At 31.6% G+C, this 23,299-nt stretch overlaps 1 protein-coding gene across 2 annotated transcripts; it reads left to right on the top strand.

Moving 5' to 3' along the window:
- Window positions 1-252: 252 nt before the first annotated feature.
- Window positions 253-21,759, top strand: LOC107624875 (uncharacterized). Of its 2 annotated transcripts, none has more exons than XM_016327348.2 (11): window positions 253-484; window positions 5,729-8,737; window positions 9,171-9,410; window positions 11,395-12,120; window positions 12,696-13,523; window positions 13,716-14,420; window positions 14,515-15,333; window positions 15,857-16,624; window positions 18,235-19,094; window positions 20,665-20,726; window positions 21,383-21,759. In XM_016327348.2, the coding sequence occupies exons 2-10, from the start codon at window positions 5,768-5,770 to the stop codon at window positions 20,681-20,683; spliced, it is 7,935 nt and encodes a 2,644-aa protein (XP_016182834.1). In that variant the 5' UTR covers window positions 253-484; window positions 5,729-5,767; the 3' UTR covers window positions 20,684-20,726; window positions 21,383-21,759. The 2 variants fall into 2 exon arrangements, with proteins under 2 accessions (XP_016182834.1, XP_020971065.1); XM_021115406.2 differs by having other exon boundaries at window positions 255-484; window positions 5,705-8,737.
- Window positions 21,760-23,299: the final 1,540 nt, after the last annotated feature.

Below are 23,299 nucleotides of genomic sequence, written 5' to 3'. Positions count from 1 at the left end.
AAAAATAAAAAATAAATTATATCTCTTGTTAATATTTTTGTATTTTTTTTATTAGAATAAACACAAAATATTTTAATATTTTTAGACACAATTTCTCTATCTATATTTAAACACGATTTTATATCTCAATGTCTGTGTCTTGTCCCAAAGTAACTATACATATCCACAATTTAACCATAAAGATTAATAATTAATAGAGCATATTTTAGTGCTTTGGATGCTATATATTATGTACCACTTGGTAATCTCCCTCTGCAACTTCATTATTTTCAGAGCAATCTCAATATTCTGGTCTTCCACTCAAACCACCCACCCCCCTGGCCACCCCAAAAAAAAAAAAAAAAACAAAGATTAAGATAGAGAGTAGAAAAGCCTCCGTTTGCATCAATCAGAGCATATTACAGCTTCTTGTTTGTTCTATATTCTTATAAAGGTCAAACAACGACTCATCAAAGCTTGATCCAAACTACTACTCGAATCGGAGGTTTGTTTTCTCACTATAAAGTACTTATTATGCAGTTTCTTTCTATGCTTGCAATGTAACAATTTTATAATTTTTTTTCTTAATACACTTTTTAACGAAAACTCTTTATACATTTATTATTATTGGAAAATTAAATTTCTCACTTTTTTTTTGTTAATGATGTCTCTGATTTTGGATGTTTAAAAAGATATCTATCAACAAAATTTTAAAATAGTGTATCTTTTTAGATAATAAAATTGAGATAAAAAGACAGAGACTAATATTGTATTCAGTTATTAGAAATTAAAAGTAAAATTTTAATATTGGAATAGAAAATTTTATGAAGGGACTGAAATTTTTTGAACTGAAAATTAAAACTTTAATAATATTTATTTTTAAATATATTTTTATTTAACTCTTCAAACTTTAATTTACCTTCAATTCTTATATTTATCTTAAATTAAATATGATATTTAAACATAATTTAATTCAGTATATTTTACATTAAATACAATATAAAAACTTAATTTAATCTCAATTTTCATTCTAGACACAACCTAAATATAATGTGATTTATTAGGGTTGTTGACGTATGTGTACTAGTAGCAAAATTAATTCTCCTAAAGAGTCACACAAGGTTCAATCACTATAAATAACTGGGTTTAACTGTATGTGAGTCAGTGAATACGTGTATGACAAAAAAAAAAAAGAAGATTTATTATGTATAAAAATATTTAAAAATATAAATTAACTAAAACATATAGGTATAATTTTGTAAAGCTTTTATTTTTTAAAAATAATTTATTAAAATTATCTTTTCAAATATAATTTTTTAAAAAATTGCAACAATTATATTTAATAAAATTAAAATGAAAAATAAAATTAATTTTTGATAAATACAATTAACAATAATTGTATTTATAGTAAAATAATTTTAAAATTTAAAAAGCTACAATAAACATAATTATAAGAATAAATTTGAATATTTTTAATATAAAAATTATATTAAACTTTTTAATTTTGATAAACACAAGTTAAATTTAAAAAATTCTTTCTTTAATACTTTTAAAATAAAACACTCCTAATTTCTCAAAATTATAAATACAAACATGTGATTTTTTCTTTATTTGTCAAACATAAAACCAAGCGTATTAAAAAAAAAAATACCAAACCAATTCATAGTCTAGTGTGCTGTAAATTAACTTTTAGTGTCAGTTTAAACATTTGAAAGACCAATTAAACATTGAAGTGCAAAATTCACAAAATGACCAATATAACAATTTATGATTGGGTGACTCAGTAAATTTTTTATGGTTAGGGTATTCAAATGAAATCAAAATAATACAATTCTCACCAAGAAAGTATATTTTCTTTTAATTTACACTTTTTAAATAATTAATTCAAAAGTCTGGAACTGTTGAAGAAAAAACAAGCAACAAGTGCAGGACTGCTAATGTATAATTTTATAAATTATATATCAATAAATTTTTTGAAAAATCAACTCAATAACTAAATGTTATGTCTAAATTGCTTTTATGGAGTGAAAAATATAATAAAAAATAATAAAAAATTTGTTTAAAATTAACCCACTATATTAAAATTTCTGAATTCGTATCTGAATGCGAGACGGATTGAGATGGATTGATAATTCTACCTAAATAGATTAAACCTGTAACAGCCCAGACCACCCGCAAGCACGATATTGTCCGTTTTGGCACACAAGGCCTCACGGTTTTGCTTTTGACGATAGGGATGCTAGCCGAAACCCCCCACACTCACTTGTCAAAACGCGTCATGCTAGGGAGAGGTATCCACACCCTTATAAGGCATGTTTCGTTCCCCTCTCCAACCGATGTGGGCCTTACAAAACCGAATTTACTACTTCTGAATAAATAAGAATGAAATTAGAGCAATTCTTAAAAAGAGACCAATATAAAAATATAACTCTAAAAAAATATAATATAAAAATTAAAGATATTTACACATTAAAATTAAAAAAACTATTTTTATATATAAATATTTAAAACGCCAACAAAACTACTCACAAAAGAATAAAACTAATCTTTTATCCATAAAAATAAAATGAATTTCGAATAACAAAAATACCCAACTCAAAATTTTGTTTACTTCCTCCAAAAATTAATGAGAAGTCTTAAATTAGGAGTGAACTACCAATTCGACCCTTGCTCCATTTTTTTAGAATGACAACGCGACCTCTCAAGACAAAAATGATTCACTTCGATTTCTGTCCTCTATTAGTTTTCTGTGGATGTTTCTCCGTTAACTCTATTACCTGACTTATAAGAAAACTAATTAACCAAACTAACCACTTGCTCATTGTAGAAGGAAGGGAGTCACTAGTAGTTAGGAGTAGAATCTTTTCTGTTAAAATCAATTTCTGTTAGTAATTGGTAGTTAGTTAGAAGCAAGCTAATGTGGTACCTATTTATATATCTATATAAGAAAGATAACTCTAATAGTATAACTTAGTTTTGCCATTCAATACATCTAAGTTTCTTATCTTCCCTCTCCTCTTTCTGTTACAACATTCCACACGCTCTTGTTACAAACACTGCACCATTTATCAAACTCCGAACGGAAAAAGTTGACGTGTCAAGTTTAGAAATGGACAAGAGCCTAATTATTTCTAAATTCAAATTAATTAGCAGTTTATTTGTCCTTATTTTTTAAACAATATATTTTTTAAATTATTTTTTATTCATTATATTAATATTTTTTTAATAAATGAGGAGTGCTACACATACAAGTCATTTTTGTTTACAAGTCTTACAAGTTGGGTCTAACACGCGCGTCACTGAACCATCTTCGCGTGTTTCATCTTCATTTCCTTTTTTACGAAAAAGAAGAAGAAGAGACACGAAGAAAGAAGAGGAAGAGGAAGAGGAAGAGGAAGAGGAAGAAGAAGAAGAAAAAGAGGCACAAAAAAAACGTGAAAACGGCGTGAATATAAATGACTTGTATGACTTGTATGGAAAAGCGTTCTCTCTTTGCCTTCGATCTCCTTCTGTTTTTTTCGATTTTGATGGTTTCTGAAATCAAGCTTTGAAATTGTTTTGAAGATGATGGAACTTCAGAAATACACCCGAACGATTACAAAAATACACCCAAACGATTACAGAAATACATCCAAAGGATTACAGAAATACACCCAAACAGTTACAGAAATAAACCAAACGATTACAGAAATACACCCAAAGGATTATAGAAATACACTCAAAGGATTTAAGAAATACACCAAAAGGATTTAAGAAATATACCCAATATAGGGGGAGACAGTATATTTCTTCTTAAAATCTTTTAATGTTTTGCTGGTTAAGGATGAGGCACATGACAGAGACAATCTAAAAAAAAATCTAGAAGAACAGTAAAACAGTACCTTGAATAATGTTTCTTCGTTTTTTCTGGTGATTTTGATGAAGGAGAAAAAGAAAACGAAAAGAGGAGAAGAAATTTCAATAAAAAAAGAAGGGAGGAAGAGGTGGTGTTGATGACGATGATAACGATAGAGAAAAATTACGAAAAAGAAGAAAAAGAGATACGGAGAAAGAAGAAGAAGAAGAAGAAGAGGAAGAGGAAGCACGGAGAAAGAAGAAGAAGAAAAAGAGGAAAAAAAAAACGTGAAAACATGGTGAATATAAATGACTTGTATGACTTGTATGAAAAAGCACTTGTATGTGGAGAATTACTCTTAATAAATTATTAAATATATGGTAAAATAAGTACAAACTAATTAATAAATTATTTAAATTTAAAATATCATTTATTATGAAACTAAATAAATAATTTTTAAATATAATTTTTAAATATATAAATAATAAATATTAAAATACGATTAATACATTAATAATAATAACCCTATGATATATTATTAGTATTATGATTTAGATAATTTTTACAATAAAATAAAAATTAATGAACACATTATTTGATATATAATAAATTTTTTTTGAATAATAACAAATTTAATTTTATTCTCTCTTTAAACTAAATAAATAATTTTATTTGATATCTTTGTAAATACACTATTAATAATTTTTATATATATATAAACTCAACATAAGAATAATGTGGATTAACTAAAATGTTATGTATACTAAAATTCAATTAAATTTTTATATATTTTACTCAAAATATTATTAATAAATTAATAATATTATTGATACTTTGAGTTTGTTAAATTTATAAATGGTCTCTATATATATATAATGTTTAGTTCATTTAGTATTAGTAGCCTACTCATGGTATATTTTAGAACAAAAATATAAAATAGAGTTATTAATTTAGTTTAAAAAGATAAAAAAAATAAATTTGTTATTACTCAAAATTTTTTTACTATATATCAAATAATGTATTTATTAGTTTTTATTTTATTGTAAAAATTATCTAGATCATAATATTAATAACATATTATAGTATTATTATTATTATTAATATATTAATCGTATTTTAATATTTATTATTTATATATATTTAAAAATTATTTATTTAATTTTGGAATCGGAAGAAGAGAGATGGAGGTTGGGGATAAAGAGTAGGGTTAATTTAGGAATTTTGGTTAATTTTTAAAAAAGTCAACAAAAATTTCATGGTTTGAGTACTTTTGTCATATGGAGTTCATTTTTATGGATATAAGTTAGTTTCATTCTTTTGTAAGTAATTTTGGCAGCATTCTAAACATTTATGGGTAGAAATGGTTGTTTTTTCGAAATTTAAATTTTGAGGGAGGGGTAATGCCTCCCTTAGCATACACTGGTCTCCGTCTCTGCTTATAAGATTAGTATTGCCATGAAGAGTATTGATTATTAAAGTAATATGATTGAAACCTTGTGTGCTTCCATCGAATGGCCATGAAGGCGTAATCAAGGACTTGAAAAGCTCATTCTTTGTTCTTCTTTTCTTACTCAATGTATTATATACACTACTCGACTGTAGTACTTTAGTCGTTGTGAACAATAACAATTGGAATTAGAGCAAACAAAAATGAACAATCAAAGCAGAATTTATGGATATTAATCTCAACAATACTTTTATGCTCAAATACACATATGTATTTTTTCATTATGTGCTTAAAATATACAAATTTTTCATCACGCAAAAGTAAAAATACTCTGATGTTGTACAAAAGTACACAAACGTAGTTAGATATCATGAAGGCATTTAACTAGACACTAATTTCAAAAAGTGTGCAAATGACCTTTTTTTCTATTGTTGAATTTACAGTTTCATGTGCATATATATATGCAGAAAGAAGATGTAGCGACCGTAGAAGTTCAAGAATGAAGCATGGCTCTTCCTACACCTCCTTTGCCAGATTGGCTAGTCAAATGGGTAAAAGAGGCCGTAAAGCAAGAGCTGAGCTACCTCGTGTACTATGAAAGTAACATTATTGATCTAAAAAATCAAGTTGACAAGCTCAAGCTAGAACAACGGAACTTGCGTTATAAGGTTGCAGAGGACGAAGACCGGCATGGGAGAGAAATATACGATGATGTGTCAAAATGGTTGGACAGGGCTGATACAATCATTTCTGATTATGAAAAGTTCCTTAAAGAAGAAGACCATGCCCATGCAGTATGTTTCACCGGCCTTCCTCCTAATTTGCTAGCGAGATATTTGCTTAGCAAAAAATCAATACAACTTAAAAAAGAAGCTGAGAGTCAGGTACAGAAGGCAAAGTTTGCTTGTATATCACATGGAGGACCACCTTCAGTGGGTCTTGCTTTGTCTAATGTTGATTATCAAAGCCTTCCTTCCAGAGCCACAGCCATGGAAGACATTATGGATGCATTGAAAGACTCGAGTGCTAGAATGATCGGTGTTCATGGGCCATCTGGTGTGGGGAAGACCACTCTAGTCATGGAAGCGGTTAACAGAATTCAAAATGATAAAGAAAAGCCCAAGTTATTCGATGTACTGATCATGGCAAACGTGACAAAAACTCCAGACATAAGAAAGATTCAAGGGCAGATTGCTGACATGCTGTGGATGAAATTAGAAGAGGAGAGTGAGGAAGGAAGAGCAGGTCGAATAAGAGACAGATTGAAGAAAGAGAAGGAGAGCACTCTTATAATCCTCGATGATCTTAGCGCTAAAGTGGATTTGAATATATTGGGGATTCCTTGGCACACTGGCGATGACAACCAGAAGAATTTCAAAGGAGGGAAGTCCCTTGGCTCAAGGGTTCCTGAGGAGAAAAAGACAGAGCAACAAGACATTGCGCATGGTGTGATGAAAGAGAAGAAGGACCCTGATGGTTCTTCACCTTTGCTAATGTTGACAACAGAAGAGCGTTATAAAGGTTGCAAGGTTTTGCTGATCTCTGAGGTGGGACAAGTGTTGAACCAAATGGACGTGAGGCCGGACATAGTTGTCCCTGTGAACCTTTTAAATGAGAAGGATGCAAGGACCTTGTTCAATAAAATGGCTGGTATAGGTGACAAGAGCCTTGAACTTGGAGAATTACCAGCTCAAATTGTCAAAAAGTGTGATGGATTGCCAATGTCGATAGTTACAACTGCAAAGGCATTGAAAAACCGGAGCCGCTTGGTTTGGGAGGAAACTCATCACAAGCTTGAAACGCAGGCATTGGCAGGAACACCCGAGCATTCTACACGGGTGATTTACGATCTATTGGAAAACGAGGAGCTCAAGATAACCTTCTTGCTTTGTGCTTGTATGGATCATGATGCATTAGTTTCAGATTTGGTGAGACTATGCATTGGATTGGGTTTTCTTCAAGGCATCTACACAGTAAAGGACGCCAGAACCAGAGTGCAAGTCATGCTTATGAAGCTCAGAGAGTCGGGTTTGTTGTCTAACAGCTATTCAAGTGATCGTTTCACAATGCAGAATCTTGTTCGCAATGCTGCATTGTCGATAGCATTCAAGGAGAGGCACATGCTCATGTTGACCAAAGGAAAAATAGATGAATGGCCAGATGATGATGAGCTTAGAAGGTACATTGCTATTTCTTTGCGGCATTGTGATGTCAATGAGGCGATTACTAAGAGGATGCAATGTGATAGACTTAAAATCTTGGAAATTAACAATGATGATCCACAATTACAACTTCCAAATGATTTTTTTAAACAAATGAAAGAGCTCAAAGTGTTGATTTTAACTGGTGTTCATGTGTCACTGTTGGATTCATCCATTGGTTCTCTAACCAAATTAAGAATGCTTTGTTTGGAGCATTGCACGTTAAATTCCTCAAGTGAGGAATTACGCGTCATAGAAAACCTGAAGAATCTAAGAATTCTTAGCTTTTCAGGGTCTAATATTGATTGCTTGCCTGTTGAATTAGGGAAATTGTCTAAGCTGCAAACTCTAGACATAAGTAATTGCCCTAAACTTAGAGTCATTCCACCCAATGTAATCTCACGTCTTACTTCTTTGGAGGAATTGTACATGAGAAAGACTCCAATTCAATGGCCAAAGGTTATCAATGGAGCTGAAAATGATGAGAGGAGAAATGCTAGCCTATTAGAATTGGGGGGTTTAAATCAACTGACAAATCTTGACATACAAATACAAAGTGTGGATCATTTGCCGGAGAACTTGTTCTTTGACAAGTTATCTAGTTACAAAATTGTCATTGGCTCTTTGAGTAGATATTTAGAAAAAGATTTCAAAATACCAGAAAAGCATGAATTGTCGAGATTTTTGGCAATACATCAAAAAGGTGGAATTCACATTCATTCTCAGAAGGGAATCAAAATGCTGTTCGAAAGAGTTGAGTATCTGTTGCTAGGAAAACTCACTGATGTTGAAGATCTGTTTTATGATTTGAATTTGAAAGGATTTCCCCATCTCAAATATCTGGCCATTCAAAATAATCATGACATCCAATTTCTTATTCACCCCAAGGACAGGCAGCAGCATCATGAGAAGGCTTTTGAGAAACTGGAAACTCTTGAACTCTATAAAGTGACGCAAATTGAGGAAATATGCTTCTCTTCATGTTTACTTTCCAAGCCCTCCTTTGCAAACTTGAAAACCATCAAAGTCAATTTCTGTGAAAAATTAAGGCATCTTTTCTCTACTCCTATGCTTGAGCTTCTATATGCTCTTGAGACAATAGAAGCCTCTGATTGTGACTCTTTAAAGGAGATTGTCCCCGTAGAGAGCACTCATGAAAATAAGATGCTTAAGCTCCCTAAATTGCGCACTTTGACACTACAATCTTTACCTGAGTTCAGTGGATTCGATCCCATACCAACAACAGAAGGCAACAAAATTCTATTTCATGAAAAGGTACTATCTAATTCCTTTTTTAGTTATCTCCCTCACACTTAAATAAATAAACATTTTAAAATATTTTTAAAACATAAAAAAATCAAAACTTTCTTTTTTTAAAAGTTAGAAAGATAAATTACTTACCTCCAATTATTTTTCTTTGTGAAAGAGTTATATTGTGCCAACAAATAGTTAAGAGTCCTAATTCATCCTCTTAATACTTAAAAAAGTTAAAATTTAAATATATATGTTAATTTTTGAAAACATAAGATTCAAAATTTTCCTTATTTAAAAATCCTAATTCATCCTCTTAATACTTAAAAAAGTTAAAATTTAAATATATATGTTAATTTTTGAAAACATAAGATTCAAAATTTTCCTTATTTAAAAATTAAAAGTATATATATATATATATATATGATTTTTTTTTGTATTTTTAAAAAATTGGCAGGTTGAAGTTTCAGAATTAGAGAGAATAGAGCTGAAGTTTATCCAAATTGACCAAATATGGATTGGGCAGAGTCCAAATTTTGGAAATTTGATCCATTTGGATGTGATTGGTTGTCACAATTTGAAATATTTGTTGCCATTCTCGTTGGCCACGAATCTGAAGAAGCTTCAAAGCCTTTATGTTGGTGAATGCTACAAGATGGAGAACATCTTCCTTGATGGACCCGTAAAAGTTGCTAAGGTCTGTAGGTAACATTTGTGGTTTTTTTTTTCCTTAAAAAAATATCATTTCTATTTTTTATAATGTCACATTGTCACTTTATATATGATTTTTTTAATATTACATGTATGAATTAAAAAAAGTGATATTATTAAAATAAGATTTGGTTTGGTAAAACTTTTAAAAAAGATGCCTCATTTTGTATTTGGTAAATCAAAAAGCTCATGTGCTATTAAAAGTTAGGAGTGCTTTTGAAAACATCTAAAGAAGAACTTTTTAAAGTTGACTTGTGTTTATCAAAAATAAAAAATCTAATATAACCTTACACATTAATTAAGATTCAAAATTAACTCTTACATTAATATCTATTATAGTATTTTAAATTTTAAAAACTATTTTACCAAACGCACTGTTGCTTGTGCTTATTAAAAACTATTTTTAATTTAATATTTTTAAAAAATTAACTTTTAAAAGCTAATTTTTATAAGTTACTTTTAAAAAATAAAAATTTTACTAAACTAACCCTAAAAATAAGAGTAAAACTAATTTCACTCCTGTATTATCGGAACACGCTGGCAAAAATATCTACACTTTTATTAGCAACAAAAAATATCTTCTAAAATTTTAAAAACACTATAAAAATGTTCAACAGTAAAGAAAAGTCTTTTTTGTTAAAGAAATTAACTGTAGTAGCAAACGAAAATGATAGAATGACACCATTATTGATGATGTGATATGTTTCTATGTATCCCCAAATGAAAAACCCTAATTTTCTAATAAATAACTAAATTATCCTTCAAAATATCCTTCCCTAACACCAAAGTTCCCTTAGACCATCACCACAGCAGCCAGCTCCCTTAGTCTCTCATTATAGCCACCACCACCATATCCGTCCTCCTCATCACCACCATACACTGCTTCCCTCCTCCTCCTCCTCCTCGTTCTCTTCGTCCTCTTCCCTACCATCACAAGCACACTACCTCCACTGAGCTGACAACTCCATGTTGGCTGCCAAAGCTACATTTTCTTATCTTCCCAACAACCAAAAGCTACAACACAACATGATTATTTATGGTTGAGTATTTTTGTAGCAATTTTAAAAATTTGAGGACTTTTTTGTTTATTTTCTTTTAAGTCACAAAAAAAAAAAAGTGAAGTTATTTTTGTCGTTTTGATAATTTAGAGTGCAGAATTAGTGGTTTACTCTAAGACTAATAATATTCATTCTTGTTTTTATTCTATCCAACTTGTATAATCTTTTGTTAGCCCCTAAACCCCTACTTCCAAACCCCTATATTTACACTAGCATTCACCTAAAAAACTTAAATAACAATGATTTTTAGAGTTAAATATTAACAAAAGTCATTTATGTGATACGTTACTACGATGATCTAATCGATAAGTGTCATGCTAAAATAGGTAAAGGTCAATTTGCCTCTAATTTTCTAATAAAAAGCATTATCCTTTAGTGTTGTATGAAAAGGGATAAAAACTTATATGTAGTTGTCTCATGTGATGTTAATAATTAAGAATTGTTAAATTATCTAACGATTTTCAACAGACAAATGCACGTGAGTCTCCACAGTTAAGAAGACATGTTGAGACCGATGTCAAAAGACACCACCATTCACACTTGTTTTTCCATTTAACCCCTCATCTACCATCTTTCTTTATCATGTAACGATTTTCAACTGTTAACATCATAAATGCACGTGAGTTTCTATTTAAAGAAAGCCTAAAAATCCGTTTCCCTTCTCTCTCCAAAAATTGTTGACCCTTCTTTGATTGAGGACCACTTTGAAAAATTAAGGACCATCTTCACCCATCACTTCAATTTTGATTGACCAAAGTCAACATTACTCATTTTATAATAATTAATCAAGTTAGCCTCTTTTTGCAGTGAATTCGCTCTTTTGTAGTTCGTGCAATTCATTTTTGCACCACCTAGCAGTGTTATTCACTTCTTTTAATTTGATTATTATATTGTTACGGTAAATCAATGCAGGGTGTTTCTTTTCCAAATTTGAAGAATATCAAACTGAGCAGGATGAGCAGTTTGAGAAAGATTTGGAATCTTAATGTCCCGGTTGGGAAACTGGACACACTGGTCATTGAAAAGTGCAATCAATTGGTGAGTGTTTTCGGTCATGACATGGAGGGAATATTTCAAGGACTAAGCAGCTTGACAGTTACTAATTGCAAGTCAATGGAAACTATATTTGACTTAGCCGCCGATCAGAACCGATATGCTACCGTACTGCGAGATGTTCATTTGGAATCACTACCAAAACTGGAAACTATATTGAGATGCAAGGAAGATCAAGAAGGGACACTTCAATTGAAATCTCTGCAGAATGTAACTGTTCATGATTGTGACAAGTTGGAAAATATATTTCCATTTTCCATTGCTGAACATCAGCTTGAAAAACTGCAATGTTTAGTGGTATCGGATTGCTCCAAATTAAATGAAATTGTAGCAGCCCAAAAAGGTACCAGCAACAACAGCAGCAGCAGCTCAAGTAATCTTGTTCCATTGGAGTTTCCTGAGCTAACCACCATTAAATTTTCTAAGCTACCAAAGTTTCAGAGTTTCTGTCCAGGACATTGTGAATTGAAGTGTAGAAAGTTACATGACGTGTCTATTGAATTTTGTGGCAACCTTGAACTATTTAGAGAAGAAAGCAGTCAAGCCACAACATCTGCACAAGGAAAGCCTCTCTTTCATGAAAAGGTAATATCAAGCAGCCTTTCAATTCATAGAAAAATTCATTTAATTTTACACAAATGTCTCGGTCGGATCAAGTTTATCTAAAGTGAGAAAGTAAAAGTCTAATCACCTTTGAATTAAGGCATGGTGACTCACATGATAGAGACTACAAATTCAATGATGATTAATCCCTTACTTTGTTACTTACAAATCTCCACTTTAGAAGATCTTTTTCCATCCTAGTCAATGGATTAGGTGAGAAACAAAAATACTACATGTACATAAAACACCAGTTTCCAAATCAGTCACTATATATTTTTTATAAATATGTGTTGTTTAACTCATTTTCAATGTGTATTTTGTATTTTAACGTGTATTTTATACCAGTGTCTGATTTTTGGTGTACAAGTAGCATGGCTTGATAAGAAATTATATTAACTTGTATGGTAGATGTCATGTGTTGATCCAAACCTTACAACAATTCATTTGAACCGATGTGAGAAACATTTTAACTACTCACCAAACACTTGAAATCAGAAGAATTTATAGTAAAAGAAAACTGTCAAATTTATACATTTGCTTCATTGTTTTCTATATAGGTAATGAATAAGTTGAGGTCGATGCATATTGAGTTACAGCATACAAGTTCGTCAAGTCGCTATCGACGAGACAAGTTAGAAGTTCTTCGCTTGTCCTGGTTAGAGGACACCAAGATTCTATACCGTTTCCTTCACAGCAATCCTTATTTGAAGAGCCTATGGCTGGACAACTGTCGCTTTCCCAGGTTGGTGGAGCCAAAGTCTGATGGAATTGAAAACATAGGAGTTGTTCCAAAGCTGAAAACCTTGAAGTTAACCAACTTACCATCTCTCAATGATATTGGCTTTGAACAAGACGCAATTCTACAAAGAATAGAATCTTTGACTTTAGAGAATTGTCCTAGTTTGGAGACTATAGTGCCTTCAAAGGAGAGAGTATGTTTCAATTTCTTGACCAGTTTGGAAGTTGTAGATTGTAAATGTATGAAATATGTAATGCCACTATCAACAGCTGAAAGCTTGGGTCAACTCGTCACAATGAAGGTAACCAATTGTGAATCTCTGGAGGAAATTGTATCAGATAATCATCACGGAGGTGAAGAACACAAAAAAGAGTCCATCATAGTTTTCAAACAAATGAAAGCTCTAGAACTTGTATCTTTGAATAATCTTGTTAGTTTCTGCAGTTCCAAAAGTTGTTCCTTTGAGTTTCCATCATTGGAGAAATTTGTGGTGAGTGCTTGCCCCAAAATGGAAACGTTCTCTGAAAAAGAAATCAAAACCACGCCAACAATTATGCAGAAAGTGTACATTGTAGGTGATGAAGAGAAGAGAATGTGCTGGGATTGTAATTTGCAAGATACAATAAAATATATATACAATAAGAAGGTAAATTGTGTTTCAATTCAGCTTCTTTTTTCTTTTCCACTTGAATAATGTAAAATCGAGTTACTTTCATCACACTTCATTTTTGTTTATTGCACTCTATTAGTGCTTTACATATATCCTTATAAGTTTTTGAGATTTATTTACATATCCTTATATGCTTGAATCATGGCTTTATTTGCAATATGTTGGCAGAAATATTATGAAGGTATGGACAAAATAAGTGTTTCTGAGCATTTGGTACTTGAAGAAGGCTGGAAAAATGAAAAAGCTCTTGACAGAGGTTGGTTTTACAGTTTGAAGACTTTGACGTTGGAAAGGTGTAAATTCGAATCATGTGCAATTCCATCATTTGTTCTTCGATGTTTGAAGAACCTAAAGGAATTAGAAGTGCGAGATTGCAAAAGCATCACATTCATTTTTGAAATGAATGACATCAAGGGAACATTCCAGTTGGAGAAGCTCACTCTGGAAGAGCTACCAAATGTGACTCATGTGTGGACCCAACAGGATAAACAAAAAGACAGCCGCTTTCGAAATCTGCAGCAGGTGACTGTCAAGTTTTGTAGAAAACTGAAAGCCTTGTTTCCGGTGGCCATAGCTAGAAATCTTAAGATGCTTGAGCAACTTGAAGTACGTTCTTGTGATGAGTTGCTAGAAATTGTTGAGAAAGATAGGAGTGGAGGTGGCAACACGGAGATTTTTGTGTTTCCTTATCTAATGAAGTTGCAATTGTATAACTTGCCACGACTAGCTCACTTTTATGATGGAAAGTTCACATTGGAGTGTCCAGAGTTAAACAATTTGTATCCATTCAACTGCAACAAATTTGAACTATTTCATACACCGCAAGAAATTAGTCCTTCAACTAATAGATCAGCCCTTTTCTCGAAGATAAAGGTAATTAATTATTCTCTAAAAATCCAAATCAACACAAACTAAAACAAGCAAATAAGCATGTCCTTTATTTTTCTTCTTGTTTTTCCTTTACCAGGACATTTCCAAGGTGGCAACTCTATACATGAGGTCGAAGGATACTTCAGTGCTAAAGTTATGGTTGCAGCAGTCCAGGGATCTTGAATATTTAACAGGACTAATGTTAGCATTTGATGATGATGTGAATAATGAGTACTCTACTTTGCCCTTTGAAATACTTGAGAGGACACCCATGTTACAAAGAATGGCAATGATCAATTCCACAAGCTTCAAGAAGATATTGTTCCCCTCTCAAAATCCCGAGTTCCTTGAACACTTAGAGTACTTGGCCCTAAGCTGCCTATTTGAGCTAAGCTCCATTGGCGGGTTAGACTACTTGGCAAAGCTCCAGGAATTAATTGTTTGGCATTGTCCACTTTTGAGGGCAATAGAGCAATATCCTCCCAATCTGAAAAAATTGAATGTGAGTGGATGTCATGGTTTACAGTGTTTGCTCACATCCTCTGCAGCAAGAAGCTTAAAGCACCTTGAGGAGTTGTACGTTCATGATTGTAAATCATTGAAAGACATAGTGCAAAAAGAGCAAGATGATGAAACAGCCACAGAAGAGATCATCTTTGAGCAGCTAAAAAGCATAAGTCTTCAACATTTGAGAAGCCTGGAATGCTTTTATCAAGGCAATGCTGCCTTGAAGTTACCCTCTCTGGCTTGGGTAAATATACGGATGTGCTCCAAGATGACCATCTTCTCTCAACAATTGAGAGATGAAGATCCTTCAAGAAAAATGAAAGCTTCTTTCTCCAACCCAGATGTTTCGGTCTTCGAATTTTCTCAAGAGGTTCTCAACGTTGTACTAGGAAAGCAGTTCTTATATCAGGTGCGGATTTTTATAAATTAATTAACGAATTTAATCATGGAATGACTGAGATGTGGACGATTATTTCCAACTTAAAAGAACCAAACCAAGATGTGTTACTTCAAAGATGTACTTTGCTTACTAAATTTTTGCCAAATATGATCTCATTTTAAGATGCTGAATTAATGGTTAAAATTCTGAATATGTTTCCGTGATAAATATAACATTGTGAATAAAAAGATAATACATGCTTAGTATTACAGTGCAAATTAAAACTGTTTATACCATAAAAGTAGTTGATAAGAAAAGGGATCAGATTTCATAAATTATAGTTATTGGTTACATATAGTTAAGGATTTATTTTTTTAGAAATCGTAAATTTCCCTTTTGGTGAATAAATTAAGTTTAAATTCTAATATTGTTTCAGTTTCCGTTATGCAATTATTTCGCCTCTACAACTCCTTGGTAGTATTTCATCAATTACTTTTCTATGAATCAGCTGATTGATAATAATATTAATAATAATTTTCTTCAATTATTTCAGATATATTTAACTCTGAATGATTATCCTGAATTGGAAGGAAAATGGGTTGGCTCACCAGAAGTCCCAGTTGAATGGGGTTACCCTTTTCTTAAATTAAAAACTATGGAGGTGGAAGGTTGTGACTTTTTAACAAATGCAGTTCTCCCATCTCATTTACTTCCCCTTTTAAGTAATTTGGAAACCCTGATAGTGAAGAAATGTAAACATGTTGAGGCAATATTTGACGTGAAAGATACATCAGCAAAACATGATGATCCTGTTACATTTCGCCTGAGTAAAATCATTTTGAAGGAGCTTCCAACCCTGACGCATGTTTGGAACAATGATCCCAAAGCAAGTCTCTTCAGCTTTCCATTTCTGGAGGCAGTTAGTGTTGATGAATGTAAAGGAATAAAAAGTCTATTTCCAGCATCAGTTCCCAAAGATAACCTAAAGCAATTAATTGTTAGAAACTGTGGGGAGTTAGAGGAGATTGTTGCAAAAGATGAAGCACTTGCTCAAGATGCAAATAACAAAGAGGCTATTGTTCTGTTCCCCATATTGACCAGTCTGGTGCTATGGGGTTTGCCAAAGTTGAGGTGCATTTGTTCTGGAATTGACAGTTTGTTAGAATGGTCTAATGACTTCAAAACTTTGTTAGTTTTTCGTTGTCCAATGCTCAACTTCTTTCTAGCAGTCATTCAGAATTCTCCAAAATCATATCCTGGGGATCAAGATTGTTTTGCAAGTGATCATGACAACCATGGCTCTGTTTCTTCACCACAAAAGGTATGGAATTCGGATTGAGCTATCTCGTATTTTGTTCATCTTATGTATTATTTGCATCATTTATGCTAGCTAATCAACTAGGATATGAGCCAACAACAACCAACTATTAGTTAGGCTGCACATAAGCCAAAAAAAATTTAAAACTAAATGGAAAAAAACATCCAAAATCTAAATAGAAAGAGTATAGGTAACCAACATCCAAACCCACTTTAGGAAGAAACCCAAGAGGCCAAGATGTGTTTAGTGACAACAATATATGTGTAATATAATATTTGATATTTGTTTATAATTTTAGAACATGTTATATGTTAATATAAAGTAAGATAATCAAGTATTCTAATTATTCGAATTAACTTTTACCAATTTGATTTTTATAAGGAAACTTTTAAATCAATAGTAGAATTGGTGAAACTCAAAGTTTACGTAAAATAGTTACAAACTAATTCTTTTAAAAAGAAACTTAATTTGCCTAAAATAAAATTAAAACAATTTTAAATTCTTTAAAATTGAAACAGTGTAAGTGAGAATAATAAAAAGAGAATTTTTTTTAAGTGTCCAATAATTTTCTTTATTTTCTCTTATATTTGGATCAACATTGCCTAAATCCAGCATTTTGGCAATTAAGCCAAATATAATGTAAACAACTTTCATTAGGTATTATTTGTATCCGTTCTAAATTTCAGTTACTAAAGCTTTGTTTGTTTGAGTGGAAAATGAAATGAAAGAAAATGGAGGGAAAGAAGTTGGAAGGAAAATGATTATTTTCCTTTATCTGATTGAAGAAAAAAATTAGAAGGGAAAAATTAAATAGTATAAAAGGCCGATGGGACCCACCATTTTTTTCTCCAATATTGGATGGAAAATTTGCTATGTTATTTTATTTCAATATTGCTTCTATTCTTTTTTCAATACATTTTATAATATAAAGGTAATATTATATTTTTGTAATATTTTTTTTTTATCCAAACATATTTAAAGAAAATAAAAATTCACTCAATTTCTTTTTTTTATTTTTTTTTTCTATTTCTTTCCTTCCAATCAAACAAGCTGGCTTAGCCTTTTGAAAAATTCACCCTATTTGAGGTAAAGCAAATCGAATCGGCTGACATTGTCATTCCTAACATTTAGTTAATAAAAAGGTAGATGAATAGGCATGTTAGCCTGTTAATGCACTAGTAATATCTACTTCTACTAATATAAAAAATAGAAATATGGAAGAGAATTGGTATACAACTATTTTGTTAAAAATACTCTTTATCATATATAATTTATGAGAGTTGAACCTATGACTTTAATTTTTTATTTTAGTGTAACATACTTTTTATCATAACTAATTTTAAATTTGATATTATTATTCACATTCATTTCATAAAAAAATAAATTAATGGACATGTTAATATCTAATACACTACTTTAGTATAAAGAGAAAAAGAGAAATGCTAGCTAATTAACAAATATTAATTTATAGTCTTTTCTGCTTTCTAATCCCACAAACACGGTCAATGTAATATGTATGATCACTAGTTTATTTCATATCTTAAAGTAAGAAAGAAAGATTCCCAATTACTTACCTTATCTTCATTTGATGTCTTATTGATTTCACATCCTAGGTTATGACCTCCGATTTGGAGAAATTAGTGCTGACTAAGGAAATTGTTATATTGATTGAGGAAGAACAACTTCATGTGGACTTCCAAGAAGCAAAATACTTGGGACTGGATAATTTCAACGATAATGAGTCAGATGTATTTCCAGATTGTTTATTCCGCAAGATGTTAGTACCGAAGTTAGAGGCGATTGAGCTAGTAGATTGCGCCTTCAAAGATATATTCCACTCAAAAAGCTCTGACATTGATTATTCCAAAATCCTCTCGCAGCTTACAACGTTGAGACTTAAAAATCTACACAAGCTCAACTCCATGGGGTTTGAGCAGCCCTGGATGGCCCCTCTTCTTGAAAACCTAAAAAGATTAACAATTTCGGAATGCAACTGTTTGACAAACTTAGCATCTTCATCTGTAGTGTCTTTCTTCTGTCTAACTGTGCTAAGTGTATGTAATTGTGCTGGATTGAAATATTTGTTCACATCTTCAACTGCCAAAAGTTTGGGTGCACTGCAAGAATTGTCCATTACCAAGTGTGAATCATTGGAGACAGTAGTGGCTCATGAAGAGGGAGATAAACCAGATGATATGATACTATTAAGTAGCCTTGGTACTTTGTCTCTCGACGAGTTACCACAACTTGAAAGCTTTTACACGGGGAATTCAACTTTGTATTTCTCAAAAATGGACAGCTCTAGAGTTTCATTCACCATCACTAAGTCCAATAAGATGAAGACTTTCTCTCATGGTGACGTGCTGCCCAGGTTCTTGCAAGGGAAAATAGATGAAGAGCGTTGCTATGGTGAAATGAATAGCCTTGTCCACAAACAGTTTGAGAAAGCAACTTCTGCGAACATGACTTACACGTAAGTGTGTTTAACTAATGCACGCATGCGCACACCAAGCGTATGCACACACACGTACACACATTTGCACACGCAGGTATAAAAATGGACTAGCTGTAACACCAAAATTAGTCACTAGTATAAAATAGAGGTAATGTCCAGTTTGATCCTTGAAATTCCCAACCTAATCAAAATAGTCCTTGATTTTCGGAAAGGACAAAATTGGTCTTTGAATTTACAAATTGTAAATCTTTGATCGTCTCTAATTCAACTGTCGCTAACATAGTGCTGACATGAAACATTACAGTGCCAGTGTGGCATTCCTACAGCAACGTGACTAAGACTTCAATATGATCAAATAAATGTTTCAAATTGGTTAATTAGACTCATTTTAGTCTCTGCACTAATATAAAATCAATTAATTAAAATGAGTCTAATTAACTAATTTAGAACACCAATTTGATCATATTGAAATTTTAGTCACGCCACCTTATTGTTAGGAGATGCCATAATGGCACTTTAACGCCCGTATTATGTTAATCACAATTGAATTAGGGACGAAGGAGATTCAAGATTTGTAAATTTAAGGACCAAGGAATTTTAGAGGTGAAACTGGATATTACCTCGTAAAATATATGTTAGAATACAAAATACACAATGAAAATAATTTAAACAATACATATTTATATATAATACCTGATGTTGGTGCATACATAGTACTTTTGTATACAAATATATTCTACTGTAGCTATCATTATAATGAATATGATTATTGTGGCGCACACACTTATAAAAAGTAAATTTTTTATATGATTATAAAAATTTTAATAACATTTAAGAAGTGTAACTAAAATTAAGATTATATTTTTTATTATTTGACAATATATTTTAGTTTCATCACTTTTTGCTACTTTATTTTGAAATATAAAAATATTACAAAATAGTGTAAAAATCTTAATTTTAGCTTTATTTTCTTCAAATTATCAAAATTTTAATAACGATAGTCATAGTAACATTCATATGTATAATATGATGAGCTGAATTAGTTAATTCTCATGCCCAAGCATATAATGCCGATTAACTCATGATTTCATCCATTTTAACACCTTGGGTCATTTTCATGTTCTGTATGTACTTAACTGTTTGGAAGTTCTTTTTCTTTTTTTTTTTTTTTTTTCTTTTCATTCTATATAAATATTTATAACAATGATGGGATTTTGTTTTTCTTGGAATCGGAACAATGTTGGGATTTGAACTTGGTCTTCACGCATCTTACTAAAACCTCTTGTCACTGGCCCAACCCAATCCTAGTGGCTTACTATTTGGAAGATAAGAACACCTGAAAAGCTGATAACAAATTAAAAAATATGCATTTTATTAATATTCTTTAAATCAAGTCTGTTTGGATAAATAAGAAAGAGCAAGAAAGAAATCATAAAAATGTACTCTTTTTAAGTTTTTATAATGAAAAAAAGAGAAGGCAATCCAAAGGAGCTTACATCATTTGCTTAATGCTTATATTAATCAACAGTCATTTCACCTAAATTCACTATTTAACAATTGCCCTTTTGAAAAATTTGGGAACTGCCAGTGATAGGCTAGAATGCTAATGGTATGCTCAAGAAGAAACAGCCCAGCAAAGTTGAAATGCCGGTGAGTACTATAATTTTCCTGCTATTTTTTTTTTTTTCCATTTTATGGAAATAGTGCATAAATATATATAGCATATATAATATGTTAGTTTTGTGATAAAGGAAAGTGAGTTAGGAACCTGATATAATAGGTAAAATTTTATTTTTGGGTGGAAAATAAGAGGTCTAACCTTGGCACAATATGGTAAGGTTGTTATCTTGAGTTTCAGTCCTTTCCTTAGGAGAGTGCTTGTAAGAAGATTTGAACATTAATACAAGAATCAAGATAATTTTAGGTTCGTAAACCTACTTGAAAATGCTACTCCACGCCACCTCAGTGCCGAAGATATTGGTTTTTCAATGTTCTTGGGTGTGTCGTTGCCTAAGGTTCTTGTGTGTGAGTTGGGGTAGAAAGCCATCTTATATATTATAGACAATAAGGGGTTCAACTTAGCTTGTGGATTGGTCCATGTTATAACATGATGAGGACAGTAAGCAAGGAAGGAAAGCTTTCGAGTGCTTGAAAATAGAAGTACCATGTTTCTAAGAATTTTATATTTCTTTTGTAATGAGACAGAACTAGGAAATGTTTGACATAATTGTCCTTTTTTTTTTCTTTGATTGTCTTTAATTTTCTTCCAATCTCTAATTGCTTCCAAAATTTTCGTGTGTCCCCAGAATACAATGAAAATACAAGTGGATAGCACCATGGCAGCAACTACTAATGGAAAGATTTTCTTCTTTTGCTGGAGTGTAGTAGTGTGCATGAATAAATTGCCTATATTTCTGCAGTAAGTGTGGAAGGTTGTTTTATGAATAAACCTGTATTATAGTATGTGTGGTTTTCTTTAATTGCAGAAAGGATTTTTCATGAATAAAGTTGCACCTGTAATTTTACAGGTGCTTATGGTTTTAGTATTTATTATTATCTTTCAAGTTGCAGGAGTGTTTTCAGAATAAAATGATATGTAGTACATACACCAGAAATTTGTATTGTTTCAAAACTGGAGAAGTGTCTTAATGTCAATAATAAATTTCATATGTTAGTTCCTCAACCTATGCGTATTCTTTATATTTTTGCTGCTGCTTTTTTAACTGTTAGTTCTTCAAAATTAAAAATGGTGTTGATGAAGAAACTGGACAAGAGGAGCTGCTCCTGAGATGTTTAAGCCTCTTATGTACCAAAATTAGATAAAAGTGTAAAATAAAAACAAAAGGAACCACCACATAGACTTTGATACAGTAGTCTATTCTTAAAATTCTTAAAGTTAGTTAATGACTTAAATGGTGCTTTAGCATCAATATCATCTTTTATTTCTATCAAATAAGTGTAAAATACATCTTTGTTATGTTAGGATTAAGTAACATTTTTCATTAACTTATAACTTAAGTATGGAGGAGGGAATGGAGCCCTTGTCCATAGTTTGAGTTGACCTCGACATAGTTTAAGATGCACCTATAACCTTTCCACCCCTTATTCCACTAATTTCAAATCAATGGTACTTATTCTCTACCTAATCGCTCTAAATTTGCAATGAATGATGCAATAGGAAATTACAGAAAGATCATGAAAGGACCAACCACATTTACCTAACTGCCATCGGAATATAATTTTTGAAAAGCTAAGGGGGTGATTTCTATAGACAGATAGTGTCTAATGAATGTATGTTACTCGAGAAAGGACCAACCACATTAATCTCTTTCAACTGAGAAATCTTGTTTTGTTTTGTCCTAATCTATATATACAGATACAGACCAGGGTACTTAGAAGAAACTAAAATGCTAAATCAACTCCTGAAACAATTTGTTTCAACTAAATGCAGTTTATCAAAATCATTTTATGTATCTTACTATCTTAGTCACATAGATCATATGATCTAGATATACTGTCCTAGTAACACAAAATTTGTTTCAACTAAATGCATTTTATTAAACAAAATGGGAAAAAATGTGATGTCATCATTTAAGCCTTTGTATTTCAGGATATATTTTGCAGAAAGAACACAAAACTAATGGATCACAAAAGACAGTAGTTTGATGAACCATAAGTAGTGGTTTTTTCTCCCAAGTAAACAAAAAAATTGAGGTTCATTCAAGTCAGTTAGAACATATGCAGTCAAGAATTAATATAGACACCCTTCATAAAACTCAAGGTAATAAAAGCACAACATAATCAACTTTTATACGAAATACCACAGCTGACCATAGAGAACAACTTTAGTGTCAAAATTGTCAAAACCCATGGCATAAATAAGTGAATGAAAATATAGAAAAAGAAACACTCAACTCTATAGGTGCCAGGCTTCACTGCTCCATGAATGTCTACGAAATCAGAAAGAGACTACAAGGTACAAATATGAAATTTAGTCCATGCGAGAAGAAAAATGATTGGTGCCAAATTGATTATATGATTGTAGAGTATATATGTTCATATTTGGAGATAAGCAGAATGTATGATAGTGAAGGAATAATCTCCAAAGTTACATCCAGAATGAGCATATCCTCACTAAACTGCTTATCTCGCACACTGCACACCCTACTTCATCTGTATATTGATGTCACCCATTATTAAAAAAAACTAGGAATATCCGCCGA

The sequence above is a fragment of the Arachis ipaensis genome, chromosome B2 (genome assembly GCF_059453495.1).
Source record: "Arachis ipaensis isolate K30076 ecotype BB chromosome B2, ASM5945349v1, whole genome shotgun sequence".
Classification (NCBI taxonomy): Eukaryota; Viridiplantae; Streptophyta; class Magnoliopsida; order Fabales; family Fabaceae; genus Arachis; species Arachis ipaensis.
Note: the sequence above shows the minus strand (reverse complement) of the source record. Positions and strands in the feature narration are given on the sequence as shown.